The sequence below is a fragment of the Triplophysa rosa genome, linkage group LG12 (assembly GCF_024868665.1).
Source record: "Triplophysa rosa linkage group LG12, Trosa_1v2, whole genome shotgun sequence".
NCBI lineage: Eukaryota > Metazoa > Chordata > Actinopteri > Cypriniformes > Nemacheilidae > Triplophysa > Triplophysa rosa.
In genome coordinates, this window is record NC_079901.1 from 25,139,035 (window position 1) to 25,157,030 (window position 17,996).

Below are 17,996 nucleotides of genomic sequence, written 5' to 3' on the forward strand. Positions count from 1 at the left end.
ACACCAGACCTCTCAGAGATATGAGTCATGCAACCCACTTTACCTTAGCTAATCTCTCTCTCTCTCTCTGGAGGTCATTGTGTACCACAGGTAATGAGGTAAGCAGGGTAAACTCTGATTAGCATCGTTGAGATTGAGGGACAGTTCACAATGACACAGGGATCAGCGTGCTCTATGTCAGTACACAAACACACACAAAAAGAACTACAGATACTCTCAGATTTAAAAAAAGTCCTTTTATTTCCCAAAATGAGCCATTAGGTGTTGCTTTTAGCTGTTCATCTCTCTTATTTGTTTTTTGATTCAGTAAACACAGCCATTTTTTGGTAACGCTTTAGATTACGTCCCGCAATGTACCGCATGATTAAACAGGATTTACAGCGTGACTAATTGTAACAATAATGTACCTCTACAGTACATATCTATAGATAAAGAGGAACAATACGTAAAGTTTGGGGAATAAAGGAAAATAAAAAAATATATTTATGAGGGAACTGCATGCTATATAAACATCAAACCGCTCTTGAACTACTTGATTATCGTCTCAAAAGATCAACATTGATTTTGCACATTTTACCCATTAAAACTCATCAAAATAACTCGTAGTGACCAACAATCCTAAAATCAATAAAAAAATTAATCCTAAAGTCAAAACTCTGTCAAATGTACAGTTGACAGACAGTCTGTGTGCTTCATTCGTGCTGTTTTGCCTGCGCAATAATAATAATAAAAGAAGAACCCCGTACTTATATACTGTATATACTTAATATCCACAGAAGCTTATTTATGGGTACTTTGTGATTATAAACATGTAGTGTATGTTCTCGCTAAGATTGTTGTAGCAGACTGCAAGTCATGCATACCACGTTATATTAAAATACGTAGTTACCCCTTAGTTTTAAAATACTTAACAGTATAAATGTTTTTGAATTCCCTGACTTTATTCCCCAAACTTTGCATATTGTTCCCCTTTACCTGCAAATATGTATTGTAGAGGAACATTATTGTTACAATTACTAACGCTATTCTGTTTTATCATGTGGTACATTGCGGGCCGTAATCTAAAGCGTTAGCTATTTTTTTGACACACACACACACACACACACACACACACACACACACACACACACACACACACACACACACACACACACACACACACACACACACACACACNCACACACACACACACACACACACACACACACACACGCACGGCACGCACGCACGCGCGCGCACGCGCACACACACAGAGAAAATGTAAGAAATGTTCCATAAGACCTCAACAACACAATTCCCATGACCCCACAAAATGTTGTCTCTTAGCTTACTTCTGTTAGCTTTGAGTTGATCAACAGATATAGATGCTTGTGACAAATGCGTGATAGAATCTCTCTCCCTCTGATTCAGATTCAAAGCTTGATGTTAAAAAGAGTCTTTACATTGCCAAAGCATAGAGACATTAAATGTACACATTCACACACAAATACACAAAACAAAGTGTCAATTAATAGCACTAGCTGTAAAAGAATAATCTGTAAAATAAGCGAGTGCTGAGTAAAAACTACAGAATCCTGCATTCGGTCCCTTTCTCTCTCTCATCAGCTGTAGGTCACATGACTCACGCTGCTGGCGCTCACTGAGCATGCTCAGTTCACTGTGTTGTCAGGCAAAAAATAAGACAGCACTGGAAGCAGAGATCTGCAATGATAAACACACACACAGCAGAGAGAGAGAGAGAGAGAGAGAGGCTGAGCATTAGAATGGAGGACTGTTACTAGAGAAGAGTGTTCTCTTTTTGCTTTATTTCTTCTGTTTTGATATTAAGAGCATCGTTTTGGGCGGTGGATGTGTTGAGTCTGGCGGTCGGTCTCTGCTGCATCCTCTGAAGGTGAGACACACGGATGGAGGGAGGTGGGGGAGGGGGTACGGATGCTGCACGTCTGTGTTGTTCATTCTGAAGAGACCACATCGGTATGTGCTGTGTGACCCGCGGGCGGGCGGGTGAATGACTGAATGCGATCACATACAAATATGAAATCTGCCGACTGTCTCATCATTTTCAGTTCTCAAATATTTGTTTGTCTTGTAGAATTTACACTTAGCTATTTTCATTTGATGTTTACAGATTGTGTTATATATTTGTTTATGCGTTTATGGTATTGGCCATCAAGCACATGCTCTTTAAAGGGATAGTTCAGCTAAAATGAAATTCTGTCATTTATTTACCCTTACGTCATTCCAAACCTGCATGACTTTCTTCCACAGACCACAAGAGAAGATATTTTGAAGAATATTGACGTCCACACGAGGATGAATGAATGGTGACAGAATTGTTGTTTTAGGTGAACTATCCCTGTTAAACATGAGTATGAGAGAAGATTTGTGATGAAGTTGTTTTCTGTAGGTCGGATCAGTTTGTTGACGTTCACAGACGCTCAGAGTTTTTATAAACACATACAGGTTGTGTAATGAGAAACAAAATGTCTGTTTTCCCGAGAAATCAATCTAGACATGTACAGAGAAACCCATGCATTCATAAATTCATGTCATCTGAATATCGAAAATGTTTCACATTTAAATGACTTTGATCCGGTTTTACTTTGATATTTAGATAGGTTTATTATTCCTGAAAAGGATGTTCTTAAAGCAAAATGTCTTCTGCTCTCAATGTTGTTGTTTGGTGTTTGGGGTGAAATATGAACGTCATTCATGAGATGTGCTTGTGTGGTCGTTGTGTCAGTTGTTATTAGAAATGTCATGAGCAGAGGAACGCTTGAGAACACAGAGGAACGTGCCCACACACACACACATGAAATGGTGACGTGCAGCATGAAGGCTTGTTGCTAGGATACACAGCAGTGATGTGGAGGAGAGGAGAAAGAACAGGAGCGCGCTCAGCTAAAACACAGTCCAGCTTCACACGAGAGGAGCAGATTTTCTGATGATGCTGTAAGTGCTGCTTGATGTTGCTAAGGTGTTTAGGGTGGTTGCTATGGGGCTGTACACTGGCCCACTACCAAGTCTACTGAAAAGGTCTTCAGGCGTGTAGATACGATACGACTCGGATTCATCTGTCCGTGTGAGTCTGTGCGATATAATCACACGTCTGTTCGTTTGGAGAGGGATTTGAGGATTGTTCATGTCTGTGTCGTGTCAGTGCTGTTTGTCATCGCAGATCAGTCATCTGTACTGGACAGGTGTGTCTGTTGTCTTGGGCTAAAATGTCGGGAAGGGAGGTAATTCTCATGCCTGACACAATACTTTATATCTGATAAAAGATGATTTTACTGTAGCTATTGAGGTAAATCCAGATCTCGCTGCGACTGTAAATGTGGAATTGTTCTCGTTGTGTATATTTGTGTGTTTACTCATTTGCATTGTGCTGGGAATGTTTTTAAATGTAATGAGTTTTATTGATAGTTTTATGGCTTTGGAGAGCTTTATTTTAGTTTTCCGTGTTGTTTTTGTCCACAGAAAGTGGCGTGTGAATCTGCCGATGTGTCTCCACGTGAGAGCTGCTGCTGCTTCGCTGCTGATGTGAAATGGACGAGAGGAGCTTCATGCGGTCTGAAACACGTCTGTGACGCACCAGAGCCAATGGTGAGTGTCCGACGCCACACACAGTACATGCAGAGACGTGTATTTACATTGAGTCATTTAGCAGACGCTTTTATTCAAAGCAACTTACAAATGAGGCAGACAATAGAAAACCATTTGAGCAACTAAAGGGCAACAGTGCACAAGTGATGCTGGTCACAGTGTTTTCAGAAATCATGTTTTTATTGTGCTTTCCAATTAATATCAATCAAAGTGCAGTTGGTATGTTTTGATTTAAGCCCTAATAACTCAAAAAATACAGCTAACTAACACAAGAAAACACAAGAAAAACATGATAACATAATAAAAAATATGATTTTTGATTTTTTTTAAAGGGAGTTATCTCATTTTGGAACCAAACTCTTCATTTATTTAGGGATGAATATTTTCTCCATCGACTAATAAACTTTTGACAACATTTTTGATCTTTAACATTAGATCTTTACAACTTCGCTTTTCTTTTAACAAAATTATGCTCAAAATGTTTGCTCATTTTCATTCCTAACAAATAATCCATAAACAACAAAACAGTACAATGACAAACCCGCTTATATTTAACGTAGTTTAATGAATTAAAACGAATACGATGGATATTACATAATAAAAGCGTTACAACACAAAAGAAAATAATTGTTAATTTAATAAATACACAATAACAATAAAACAAAGACAAATTCCCGGATATTAAAATGAACGAAATACTAACAAACCTTCTCTTGCCCGTTTGTCTTTGCGCGCCTGAATTTAGAAAGAAACTTCTCAGCACGCGCTTTATGGAGCAGACGCGGCTTAATTCTTCTGTAGCGCCCGACTGAACTAAATTTACATTAGTTCTTTAAAAAAAGAGTCTTTTACTGATTGTAAAATAGTTCTGTTTAAACAAATAAAATACAGGGTGAATAGAATTAGTTTAATACCGAAATATAAGAATGTCAAATGTGTTTAATAAATAAATGGGGGCCTCCAACTGTTTCTTTGAAGCGGGCCTCCGAATTGCAAAGTGTGTAAATGTGAGTACGGCCTGAGACCAGCGTCATATTCAGTTAACCTAACTTTACCCCGATCACGAAGCCATTTATAAAAACACAGGCTGTGAAAGAAAGACTGAACAGGAGAAAAACACAAATCATGACAGATCTGACCTGGTTCAGGAGACACTTCTGAGGGTGGCTGAAAATCAGCACGGCTGCTGCACGTATTTATCATGTGTTATAGTGTAGATCGCAAAAACATTTATGAACCTTTGTTTGATGATGTCACAGCCTGTTCGTCCAATCAAACGCTGCTGTTTTTTGGAGCAAGTTCATCCGTCAGTTGGCAGTCGAATCGGACTGATGCCAGCATGGACAGATTGTGTGACGTCTTATCCTCAAAACTATGAACAAAATGAAGAGATTTCAGCCCATCTAAACAGTAAAGTGAAATAATCCATGACACTTTTGTGTGTGTGTTTCAGGATATTAAAGGTCAGGTCTGGACTGATGAGGACTCTGATGGTGAGAATGAACCTGAGCAGTTTCTCTACGGCATTCAGGTAAAACACTGTTGAAATGTACCTTATTTCTGATATCACAGACTATTTGAATCATAAAGTCAAATGACTGAAAGGTGAGTTAAAGGGGTCGTTTCACCAAAACGTCCTCCGACATCCTCTCATAATTTGCCATCCCTGATGTTTTTGACTTCCTTTTGAGAGATCCAAAAGACTCCAGCGGTTTAAGAAATGCGGGGCTTGACGTTAACGCTTGTCCACTTGTCTGGGAAAAGTAAGTTAAATGTTTTGTATGGTGAAAGATAAGTGAAAGAATTTTACTTGCGTGACCGGACAAGTAACTTGAGATAGCACTCAGGGCTGTACAGTGCGAAGAAAAAATCGGTCTGTGTTAAGAGTAAATTAGCCAGTGCAGCACGCGTGCGATACAGTTTGGTTTGGTCTGCTATTTTACTTAGTTTGAGTCTATTTTGTGTGTTTTCCGGCTGCATTGTGTCCATATAACTAGATGCGGACGCGCAATCCTGTGATTTATATATGTAATCAAGCTTTTCTGCGTGTCTGAGTCAATGAACTACACAGTTTAACGTGCTACGCGCGTGACGCTCTTGTGGACGTGTCTGCACCGTATGAGGATATAAACACATGAACTTCATCTCCAGTTGCTCTGAGAGTTTATTTCACTAACATTCTACTGACTGAAAAAAGCTATCGTCAAACACACATTAAAGTCCCCGTGAACCGGAAGTTGCGATCGTTTTTCTTCCGTAGTTTGACACATTTCCGAGTGAAAAGGAATGTTGAATGAGAAAAATAGTGGGCGTGGCTTTCGTCTTTCTCTGCGATTTGATTGGATGTATAAAAACAGCCGTTGCATTTTGAATTGGAACTGGCAGCAGACTGACAGTTGAAGGGGAGGAGTTAACGGATGCTCCGCCCAAGCCGTTTAACATACGTTATTTAAAATGGATAGTCACTACATTAGTGCATTATGAGGGCACACGATTTTTAAAAAGAGAATGACCCACATTGATCAACTATTTACAATAAACGCTTCAATATTTCATGACAAAATAGGCATGGTCATTTTTTATTTCACTGGGACTTTAAACTCAAGCGTCTTCCCGACGACCCGTCAAAATAAAAGTCCCGTTAACCTGAACACTGATACTGAACAAAAATACTGTGGTGTACTATAGTATTTGTTATAGAAAATTGTAGTACCCTTGTAGTAAACTGGAGTAAACACTGTAGTGTAAGATAGTAAGGTTCAAAAACACCATAGTATCTAAGAATTTTACTACAGTTTAATATAGTAAATAGTACTATAGTTTACTACAGTAATTTATGTGGATAAATGTACCACTATTGTACAGTTAAAAAAAAAGAAAGACACAGAACTCGCCTTTGTTCTATAGCAATCACAGAGACTATAACCAATTTCAGGCAGCCACACTAGGTAAAACGCTTAATAGCAAACTTGACCAATCAGAATCCGAAACAATTATATTGACACTTCAAATTTAAATGTCCTTATTTATCTTCCGAAGGACAACCACATGACAATGCTTAATGTCAAGCCCTGAAATGTCTTCGGAAATAAATCAGAAATCGATTTTTGATTTCGATGTGGCATGTTAATAACTTTGTTTCTGGACTTCTCGTAAAGTGAAACACGCATGAGATTCAAAGTTGACATCACCCATGGCACTGATCATGGATACACAAGAAATTAAGTTCTTAAACTCAAAATATTAAAGATTTCCCCTCTCACGAACTAACATTATGAACTCTTCAGCAGCAGTTTAACATGTGTAATATGTCTGTTGACCTGTAGGGGAGCTGTGCAGCCGATCTCTACCGTCACCCGCAGCTGGACGCTGATATTGAGGCTGTAAAAGACATTTACACGGACAGCGCCGTGTCTGTCAGGTAAACCCAAACTCTCATTTCACATCTGATCCAGATCTGTGCGTGTTCACACCTGATTCACATTCACGCGTCTCTTCATCTTTGCACAGAGAATATGGCACGATTGATGACGTGGACATCGACCTACAAATCAACATCGGCTTTCTGGATGTGAGAACACACGCTTCACACACGATGTACGGTGGTAACTTACGAGCAGATGCTGACATGTGAGTAAAAACGTTTGTTTGCAGGAGGAGGTGGCGACCGCGTGGAAGGTGATCCGAACGGAGCCCATCGTTCTCCGTCTGCGCTTCTCTCTCTCGCAGTACCTGGATGGACCAGGTTTTTAGATCGTTTATTCAGGAAGTGGTTGTTTTTTAAGTGTAATCTTTCGTCTGATAAATCAAGGTGACATGGTGAGATGTTCTCTTACAGAACCGTCTGTGGACGTGTTCCAGCCGTCCAATAAAGAGAGCTTCAGTTTGGGTCTTCAGCTGAAGAAGTAAGTCTGCAGAAAGCGTTTATTGTGCAGTCATCATGAATATAAACCTCATGTGGATGTGTTGTTTTCTGTAGGATCCTCAGTGCGTTCACGGCTCAGCAGTGGAAACATCTGAGCAATGAGTTCCTCAAAGCTCAACAGGAGAAACGACACAGCTGGTTTAAAGCCGGAGGAACCATCAAGAAGTTCCGCGCTGGACTGAGTATCTTCTCTCCTATCCCTAAGTATAGCATTGCCGTTTAATAATGATTTCCTCTCAGACAACAGATCGTGATACTGAAACGTGTATGGCGTTTCTTTGTAATGATGAGTTACGCGTTGGCTGTGGGATTCATCTTGGCTCCAGGTCTCCCAGTTTCCCTCTGATCCAGGACACGGTGTTGAAAGGCAAACTGAGCGTTCCGGAGCTCAGAGTGACTCGACTCATGAACCGTTCCATCTCCTGTACCATGAAGAACCCTAAAGGAGAGCTGTACAGTTACCCTCCGAACAGTCAGGTCAGATTCCTGTCCACCCGACCGCACGCCGTCCTTACAAAACACTTCATGGAGTAGATCACTATAAAATGAAAATGTCATGATAATTCACTCACCCACGTGTCAGAAGCCGGGTTTCCATCCAAAGTTGCGAATTTAGCTTATGCGCAAAATTGGAATGTCGCATAAAACATTTGCGAATAAGCACCGTTTCCATCCAACTAGTCAACCGTCACTTCCTAATAAACTGCCACTAAGAAAAGCCACTGAATATAATCAGTTTCATATAGAATAATACTTGCGCAAGCAGACGATTAGGAAACACAATGAATGCAGTGCTTTTGTGGATGCCTGCTGTTTGGGAAACACAGTCGTGACAGGTCTAAGAGGCGATTACAGAAATCCATTTCTCATGCTGTGTATAGTGCAGTTACATGACCTTTTGGAGGAATTTATTCGGCAAATGCGTTTCAATCTCCCATTATTCGCATTAACCCTTTTTTGCAAAAATGAAAAACCACCTCAAGTGAGCGTAAAAACCTTTTTGCGAATCAATGGTTTTTAATGCGAAATTTAGCGTTTCCGTCACTCGTTTCTTATGCGAAACTTCAAAATGCGAATAAAACCAGAGTGATGGAAACTGGCTTATACAAGCCGTCCGAGTGTTTATTTCTTCTGTCAAGAGACTTGAGGAAAGCTTTCCAGGGTTCTTCTCCATCTAATGCACTTCAATGGGGGGCTGTTGGTTAAGCTTCGAAAGGCTCTACACGACTCCAGCCGATGATTAAGGGTGTTATGTAGCCAGACGATTGGTCATTATCCAAGAAAACAAAACAAAGATATACTTTTAACAACATAAATATATGGCTTGCACTGCCTCGGAGTGCCTCCAATGTAGCGCGTCCAAGACTTCATGTACTCCCGTTGGAAGGGTCACGACTCACGCGTGACTTAAGCGGAAGTTCCGACCCAGTGTTTACGAGTGTGGAGAAAGAAGACCGTTCAAAAGCTCTTTGATGTCGAATGACACGTTATATGTGTTTGTGCAAATGGTCAGTTCGTGTGCATATCAGGAATGTTCAAATCTTTTGAAATCTACGTCACGCGTGACCTTTCCAACGTCATTCGGAAGTCGTGGAAGGGATCGCGGAGGCAGTGCAAGCCATGTATTTATTTTTGAAAAGTATATCATGTTTTAGTTTTCTTGGAAAATGACTAATCGTTTGGCTAGACAACCCCCTTATTCATCGGACCTTAACCAACAGCCCCCCGTTGAAGGTCATTATATGGAGAAGAACCCTGGCAAGCTTTCCTCAAAAGCCTCAATTTGTTTTCGACAGAAGAAATAAACACACGGATGGCTTGTATGACACGTGGGTCAGCGAATCATCATGAACTTTTTATTTTGAAGTGAACTACTCCTTTCATGTCTCCTGCTGCTTCATACCCGGGTGACCAGATGACGCGATGAGTTTCACACGCAATACGATTTTAGTGAATGTTTCGGCTTCCGTTCAGATTGGAAAAGCATTGTTTATTCAAATGAAATATGAATACATACCTGTAGGACAAAATGACACACAATGAGGACATCTGGCCACCCCGCTTCATAGCCACAACTCCATGACCCTTGGAGTCTAATCTGACGGATAAATCCCAGGCGCAGATTAGATGATGATTTACCCCTCACACCCCCCAGCCCCTCCGACACCCCCTCGCCTAACACGGCATAAGCTGGCACCCTTTCCCATAATGCTTTGTCTCCGTTAACCCATCAGACTGTGGCTGTCCCGGCGGGCAGGGCCCCAGCGCAGATTACCACCCGACAGCTGATTGAGTTATTTTTCTCATCCCAGGCGGGCGGACATTGCAAGAACATCCCCACGCTGGAGTACGGCTTCCTAGTGCAGGTACCGACACGCGCCGGCCGCTCCTGCATGCATGACATCACCCTCTCCCACGATGCCCCGCTGCACGTCTCGCCGTCTGTGCATGAGCAGTGCGGTGTCCTGAGGTCCCGTCACGTGACTCGTGCCAGACAAACGCTCAGTCATGATGAATGCGGTCAGTGCTGAAGTCTTGATGCGAGTCATGTGACAGGCCTTGAGTGACCGTGTGAGTGAGTATAAATACATCTAACATGTCTCACGTTCATGACGATGTGATGTCCTACCACACCTACAACAGAAAATCACATCCGGATGAAAAGAAGTTAGATGCGTGTCCAAACGAAAGATCCAGAACCTTTATTATTATTGTAAGATAATCATTATTATCGTCTGTTTCTTTATTGATACTGACATGTTGGTATTTCTCATGTGAAGTTGAACTGTGCTTGGTTTGATAAAAACACAATCATTCCTGACGTGTCTTTGAGTTTGACGGCTCTGATTCATGTGTCAGGTTGTGTTATCGTGAAACAGAAGATGAGATCAGGACAGCGTGTCTTCTGGTTATTTTCTGTCTCTTTCTCTTGTGTTAGATCATGAAATACTCCGAGCAGCGTATCCCCACTCTGAATGAGTATTGTGTGGTGTGTGATGAGCAGCACGTCTTTCAGAACGGATCCATGCTGAAGGTGAGACTTGACTTTCTTACTGTTGTGCTCTAGCGGTCGGCTCATGCTGGTTTCCCTCCTCCATCTTCTGTACATCGTGTCACTGTAACAACACCAAAATATAGATGTAAATAAAAATGAAAGGTGAACAGAATTATGCAGCATGTGAATGAATACATGATTGGTTGTTTTTTTCCCGCCAGCCTGCGGTGTGCACGAGAGAACTGTGCGTGTTTTCATTCTACACACTGGGTGTGATGTCTGGAGCGGCTGAGGAGGTGGCCACCGGCGCTGAGGTGCACACACACACACACGCATATGACTTTATTGTCATTATACATGAAAACAAGGCAATGAAATGCAGAATACACGCACACACACATGCACACACACTCACTCACATCCGCACACACATACACACACATGCGCACAGACACATGCACACACACACATATAGACGCGCATGCACACACGCTCACATTCACACATGCACACACTCACATCCGCACACACATACACACGTGCACACATGCACACACATGCGCACACACTCACACATGCACACACATTCCCACACACACACATGCGCACACACTCACACATGCACACACATTCCCACACACACACGTCTGGTTTATTATCCCTGTGGGGACAGTCCATAGGCGTAATGTTTTTATACTGTACAAACTGTATATTCTATCCCCTATCCCTAACCCTATCCCTAAACCTAAAGATCATAGAACACTTTTTGCATTTTTAGATTTGTAAAAAATATTGTTCTGTACAATTTATTAGCTTTTGTGCCCATGAGGACCTCAATTTTAGTCCCCACGGTGACACGAGTCCCCATGTGTTGGTGTGTATTCAGGTTTAGGTCCCCACCGGGATATACAAACATGAACACACACACACACACACACACACACACACACATGCACACACACACACACACATACAGATGCGTGCGCACACACATACATTCCCACACACACATGCATACACATACTCACACATGCACACACATTCCCACACACACATGCGCACACACACATATAGACGCACACGCACTCACATTTACACATGCACACACACACACACACACACATGCAGATGCGTGCGCACACACATACATTCCAACACACACACTCACACATTCACACATTCCCACACACACATGCGCACACACACACACACATATAGACGCGCGCGCAAACGCTCACATTCACACATGCACACACACATGCGCGCACACACAGCTGATTGTGTTGTTGATGTTCAGGTGGTTGATCTGCTGGTGGCCATGTGTCGAGCTGCCCTGGAGTCGCCCCGCAAGAGCATCATCTTTGAGCCGTACCCGTCTGTGGTCGACCCTACTGACCCCAAAACACTCGCCTTCAACCCCAAGGTGACCCTCTCTACTCACAACACATAAACACACACACATCTGTTACATGATTGAGTGTGTATGTGAAGGAGTGAACTGACTTTAACCGGCATCACGTGTCTTTTTCCGTGTGTGTGCGTGCGTGTGTGCGTGTGTGTGTGTGTGTGGCCACTGTGTGAACCCTGTGCTGAACAGAAGAAGAATTATGAGCGTCTACAGAAAGCTCTTGACAGTGTGATGTCTATACGAGAGATGACACAGGTGTGTACATCTGCTTCTCTTCTTCAGCTTGTTTTTCAGTGGACTCATTCAATCTAAAAGCTAATTCACATTCATCCAACAAGCACAAGCAGTGTTTGTTGGATCAAATTGGAAGGAGAACTTTGAATGTTGGTGTTTATTGGATTTTGTTGGTGTTGGACCTTTTTGGTGTTTGATGGAGTTCGCACTAAAACTTGATATTATTTGTGTAACAACTTCACCACAGGCTTCAAACCAAAGACGTGTCACACCGTCGGTGACATTCAGGCTCAAGTCACACAGTCGAATTATTAAACGACTGGAGCAGAGGTGTAAAGAGTACCTGAAAACCATACTTAAGTAAAAGTACAGATACCTTGCAGTGAAAATTACTCCATTACAAGTTACAAGTCACCAATTCCAAAACGACTTGAGTAAAAGTCTTTGAGTATCTGATTTTAACAGTACTTGAGTATTTTACTCATACTGAATGTAGGCTCAAAGCAGCACTAGTCCTCAACACTTAAGAGACACATCAGTGAAAAACTAGAAACAGTTGATTTGTGAGGTGAGCAATCGCATTTATTTTCTTAAATCATAATAAGACTGAACACCTCAAAATTGCAACAAATCATGGTCGACACCATAACCTACGTCATTACAAACACCCTAAGTCTCATTTAAGCTCAAGTGCTCATAAGTAAACCAAAGTCCTTCAAAAAGGTCTCTTCAATATAACAGATAAATAAAATAATGTTAAGTAGAATTAAAAAGTCAAAGCCTTTTTGCACTGGACATGCTGGTTTGGGCCTCATCGCCAGCTGCAGTCATGTCCTCATTTCACATACACTGTTAGCCCTTACCTGCCATTTCTACAGTAATATATTGGCAACACTGTTGCCTGCTAGTTACTGTAGGTGTTTTACAGTAAACTACTGCAATGGCTGTTTGAAGATACATTATTAAAGAATCTATTAACGCACTTAAGTCACACAGTCTTAGATGAACAAGTGTAAATAACAGATGAACACAATAAATCTGTCAAGATTTCACCAGAGGAGAATTAAACACAAACATCAATAACATCTTCACATATTACAGACACCACTTTCACTTTATTTCTGTCATCTGTGTAAGATCTTATTGAGATTTAACTCGAGTTCATAGTGGTTCAATTATGTTTTAAGTCACCATTATGGCGATCAGTGTTTGCTTTGGTTGGACTCTTTGACTTTCTTGTAGCTTTAAAATGTACACTTATACAATAACACTGAAAGGGACTTTACAGGAACCGCAACTTTATGTTTGCTTAGTAACTGAAGATACATCTGAAAGAATTCAATCATTAAATAATAATAATATAGCATTTAAGATTTATTAAGATATGTTTGGTAAAGTGATTACATGTTATAATGGAAAGATCTCTGTCAGAAAATCTTTCTTTGCAATTGAGACACAGTTAGACACTTGACATACAAACCTCATCAATGGTGACAAACAATCATGAATGAGTTTTGTACTATGTACCCAGCATGCATTGCAGCATGAAGCTGTTCAGTTGATTGTCACCATTGTTGAGATTCATATGTGAATTGTTCATTTCTCTGTGTCCGACTCATTCTATAGGTTAATATTTTGTCTATATAGTGTGAGAGCACTTTTGAAAATTGAAATACTACACATTCTCTTTACTGGTTTACATCACTTCATGGCAATAGTCCCACCATATGGTCAAATTTTGAGCAAACATGTTTAGAGCACATTTAGGAAGAGTTAGTTTTAAAAATAAGAGCTTTTGTAGATGTGTGACCTACAGTAACTAGCTGGCAACAGTGTTGCCAATATATTACTGTAGAAATAGCGGGTAAGGGCTAACCATGTATAAACCGCCAGTGATTGACATCTACCTGATACTGCACTCATATTCATATAAAGAAGCCATGTTGACAAGTTTTTGTAAGTTATGGCAAAATCCACAAGATTGTAGTACCTTCATTGCCCTGTGAATGGCGATATTAATTATAAGATAGGTGTCATGCAAAATGTAATGTGTAATTGCATTAGTCATTACAAATGTAGTGGAGTAAAGAGTACATATACTTGTTCAAAAATGTAGTTAAGTAGAGAGTAAAAGTTGCTAATATCTTTAATACTCAGTACAACTACAAAGTAGCCAAAAAGATACTTAAGTAAAGTAACTAAGTACATTTACTCCAATACTTTACACCACTGGACTGGAGTCATAGACATACAAATGATGTGTATTGACACATTTTCATAATACGATAAATACGAAAATGTATCATTTTATTGACGCTGTTTTTATTATATTGCACAAAAAGGACTTGAAGTCTTTACGCAGTCAAATTAAATATATCAAGGTTATATTTTCATAGAGTGTTCTTTACATTATATAAGATGATTTTATGTAGAAAACGGTAAATCGCATTCGCTGGGTTTTGATGAAAAGAGAATGTTTGTGATCATTCGGGTTTTTTTGTTATGTTTAGTGTAATGTCTGGTGTGTTAATGATGTTCATGTGTGTTTAGGGCTCATATCTGGAGATTAAGAAGCAGATGGATAAACTGGACCCGTTGGCTCATCCCTTACTGCAGTGGTGAGTTCAGTCTTCAGCATCACACATCTGACATCATAACTGTACAACATTAACATTAATGTCATATTTCCTGACTTTTTTGTCATAAATCATTATTATTAATCACCCTTTAAGTTTGTCACAGGGTTTATAAATATCTATTATAAATGTACATATCTAACCAATGAAAAGTATGGAAGGCGGAACGGCTGATTTGGTAAGGTGCTAACTTGCTAGCACTGAAATCATGATCCCACCCTCCATGTGAAATCGCTGTCCAAAGCCACGCCTCCTCCACAACACACGAACGCACACAAACCAGAAGCTCTTGGATCAATTCCAATAAAATCATGTGTCATTCACCAGTGAGAACATGTTACAGTACAAAGTAAATAACGGAACTACAATAGCAAAAACCGCTAACGTAAACAACAGCTTTAAAACGGGATTAGATGCAGCATAGTTCCCGTTAGACGCTGGGTAACGATGTAATACATAAAGGTCATCAAACTACATAAGCAACATAATCAAAACCCATCAAAATCTAATAACATGTACCTACCTGTCGTGACCATGGCATCATCTTTGAAACCTTGACTCCCGTAGCGTGGAAGAGCAACACCGATTATAATCACACCCGTCAACACTCCTGTTTTGGCCAGGAGTTTTTCACACCCATGTCCTGTGAATCCCCCGGAAAGCGACCGCGAACCGACCGACAGGGACCGGAATGTGTCTGCGAATGGAATTCTGCTTTCACAACTTTGCAGTTTTGAAGATGGTCTTTCTTTTTGTTCACTGCAAAAAATGATATTCTTACTAAGTGTTTTTGTCTTGTTTTGTAGTACAAATATCTAAACATTCTTACATCAAGATGCACTTTCTTGACAAGAAAAGTGACCCAAGATATTTAGTCTCGTTTTAAGGAGAAAAATGCGAGAATGAAGTAAGTTTATGGTAAAAACAAGCCAAAAAAATCTGCCAACGGGGTGAGAAAAATAAACTTGAATTAGGTTCTTGAGAAAAAGAACCCCATTTGCAGATTTTTTTGCTTGTTTTACCATAAATTTACTTCATTCTTATATTATTTTTCATAAAACAAGACTAAATATCTTAAGTCACTTTTCTGGTCAACTAATTGTATATTGATTTAAGAAGTTTGAGATATTTGTACTAAAAATATGACAAAAATGCTTCGTAAGAATGTCATTTTTTGCAGTGTTCAGCTTGCACACATTTGACAAGGGGAAGTTAGGTTCCAGCTGTTTATCTCCCTACGTGTGACGGATGGTGTCTGCGTGAACAGGGTGCGCAGTGGCATGCAAGATACGTCGACTAAAAATGTGCACATGACCTGTCATTGCGTTCGGACCAAATGCAATGATTGGGCGAATGTTTTTTTGGTCCTACGCCTTTCACAGACGATGCATAATTATAAAAATATAATTGGACCACTTTACGTATTGATTGCTATCAGGATGTGCAGAGGTTTCCAACCAGCGTGACAAAAAGTGTTTCTGGACAGGATCACCTATTGTGCCTTTAAACGGTGCTTGTTAAACACGACAACACAGTATTTAATCATCTAATCAGTTAATTTCCTTTAAAGCAGGGAACTCAAACATACAAGGTTTCAGAAGGACAGCGAGGACATTCTTGTGTAATGGTAAATGGTGTTTTAGATGTTGGTTGAAATTGAACAATGTCTCTCTCAGGATCATATCCAGTAACAGGTCTCATATCGTGAAGCTTCCTCTCAGTAGGGTGAGTTGAACTCTTTTCAACACGGCCCATGTCATGTGTTGTTGGCTCATGTGTGTTGCGTAAGCGTGTGTTTGCTCACGTGTGGATGTGTGTTGTGTTTCCAGCAGCTGAAGTTCATGCACACATCACATCAGTTTCTGCTGCTCAGCAGTCCGCCGGCTAAAGAAGCTCGGTTCCGCACCGCCAAGAAGCTCTACGGCAGCACCTTCGCTTTCCAGTGAGTCCCGTGCGAACGCTCTCACGGTGATCATCCTCCACACGGCCTGATGATGTCATTCTGCAACATCTCCGTCATTAGTCTGCTATAAAGCTGACGGGCTATTTACAGAAATAACTCTTTTCTTTCAGGCATTTTTCTATGATCCAGCAGCTCTATATTTAAACTCGTATGCACTTTTGTCTTATTTTTAGACCTCGTAAGACATCCGAATGGTCCAAAAACAGCCCACAAGCACTAGCACAAAACCTCCCTTCACGCAGCAAAAATATCTCCAGACGTTTGTGGTTAAAAATACACTCGTGGCAGATTTGAAAAGCGCATCCGCTGTGCTGTTTCTCTTGCATCGTTCTGTACGGTCAGCAGCTCTTATTGTACACAGTAAATCACTGCGGGACATGAGATCGATGTCAGGGTGTTCTGGATGATCGTTGTGGTGTTTTGCCCGTAAAACTCGAACCCGTTGTATTGTCCGGAGGGCACAAGTAAAACATGCATCATCCTCACATTGATTTCTGGTGATTCTGTCTGCAGTGGTTCACACATTGAGAACTGGCACTCTGTTTTGAGGAACGGGCTGGTAAACGCGTCATACACCAAACTACAGGTATGTAAATCACATCAGTCACATGATCACAGACTCATGTTCTCATTGGACTGCCTCGTCCTGCAGAAGTCCTTCATTTCCTGTTTTGACAGCAGCCAATAGAATGCTACTTCCTGTCTTAACGTGTGGCAGTGTTTAATCAGAATGTCAAACGTAAAAGCATTTCCACTTCAATGAGAGCATCCTCACCGCTCGTGTGTTTTGTGTCATCACCGGTCATTCATCATTTCCTGTCGCTGTGTCATCATGAGAAGATCATGAAACCTTCATCATCATCACAGAGAACATCACCGTTCGCTTCTCTTCCGTCTCGTTTCTCTCCAGCATCCCCACAGCTTTCTTTACCCATCATGCTTTTCTTCTCCTGCTCGAGCGCGATTGGTCACTTGAGCAGAGCGGTGTGTAGTTGTTTCTTGTGGATGTGAAGTTTGTTGTGTTCTTCTCTTTCATGAAAGCTGCATGGAGCAGCGTATGGGAAGGGCATCTATCTCAGCCCTATATCCAGTATTTCCTTCGGATATTCAGGTAGATCTTCACCTGTGTCGTCCGTGTCGCCGCTGTGGATTCACGTCTGCTCGCCTGTTACTCATCTGAACATCTCAACTCTCTCTCTCTCCCTCTCCCTCTCCCTCTCCCTCTCCCTCTC

The 17,996-nt window shown here is 41.0% G+C and overlaps 1 protein-coding gene across 1 annotated transcript in view; it reads left to right on the plus strand.

Moving 5' to 3' along the window:
- Positions 1–1,272: 1,272 nt before the first annotated feature.
- Positions 1,273–17,996, plus strand: part of parp6a (poly (ADP-ribose) polymerase family, member 6a) — a 22,574-nt gene continuing 5,850 nt past the window's right edge. Inside the window, exons 1-19 of the mRNA XM_057348087.1 lie at positions 1,273–1,891; positions 3,478–3,603; positions 5,057–5,134; positions 6,930–7,024; positions 7,114–7,174; positions 7,258–7,348; positions 7,442–7,508; positions 7,583–7,732; positions 7,855–8,005; positions 9,841–9,894; positions 10,467–10,562; positions 10,745–10,837; positions 11,821–11,946; positions 12,121–12,186; positions 14,716–14,783; positions 16,478–16,526; positions 16,631–16,743; positions 17,278–17,350; positions 17,806–17,947. Coding sequence (XP_057204070.1) covers positions 3,601–3,603; positions 5,057–5,134; positions 6,930–7,024; positions 7,114–7,174; positions 7,258–7,348; positions 7,442–7,508; positions 7,583–7,732; positions 7,855–8,005; positions 9,841–9,894; positions 10,467–10,562; positions 10,745–10,837; positions 11,821–11,946; positions 12,121–12,186; positions 14,716–14,783; positions 16,478–16,526; positions 16,631–16,743; positions 17,278–17,350; positions 17,806–17,947 — 1,576 coding nt within the window. The 5' untranslated portion in view covers positions 1,273–1,891; positions 3,478–3,600. The remainder of the gene's footprint in view (positions 1,892–3,477; positions 3,604–5,056; positions 5,135–6,929; positions 7,025–7,113; positions 7,175–7,257; positions 7,349–7,441; positions 7,509–7,582; positions 7,733–7,854; positions 8,006–9,840; positions 9,895–10,466; positions 10,563–10,744; positions 10,838–11,820; positions 11,947–12,120; positions 12,187–14,715; positions 14,784–16,477; positions 16,527–16,630; positions 16,744–17,277; positions 17,351–17,805; positions 17,948–17,996) is intronic.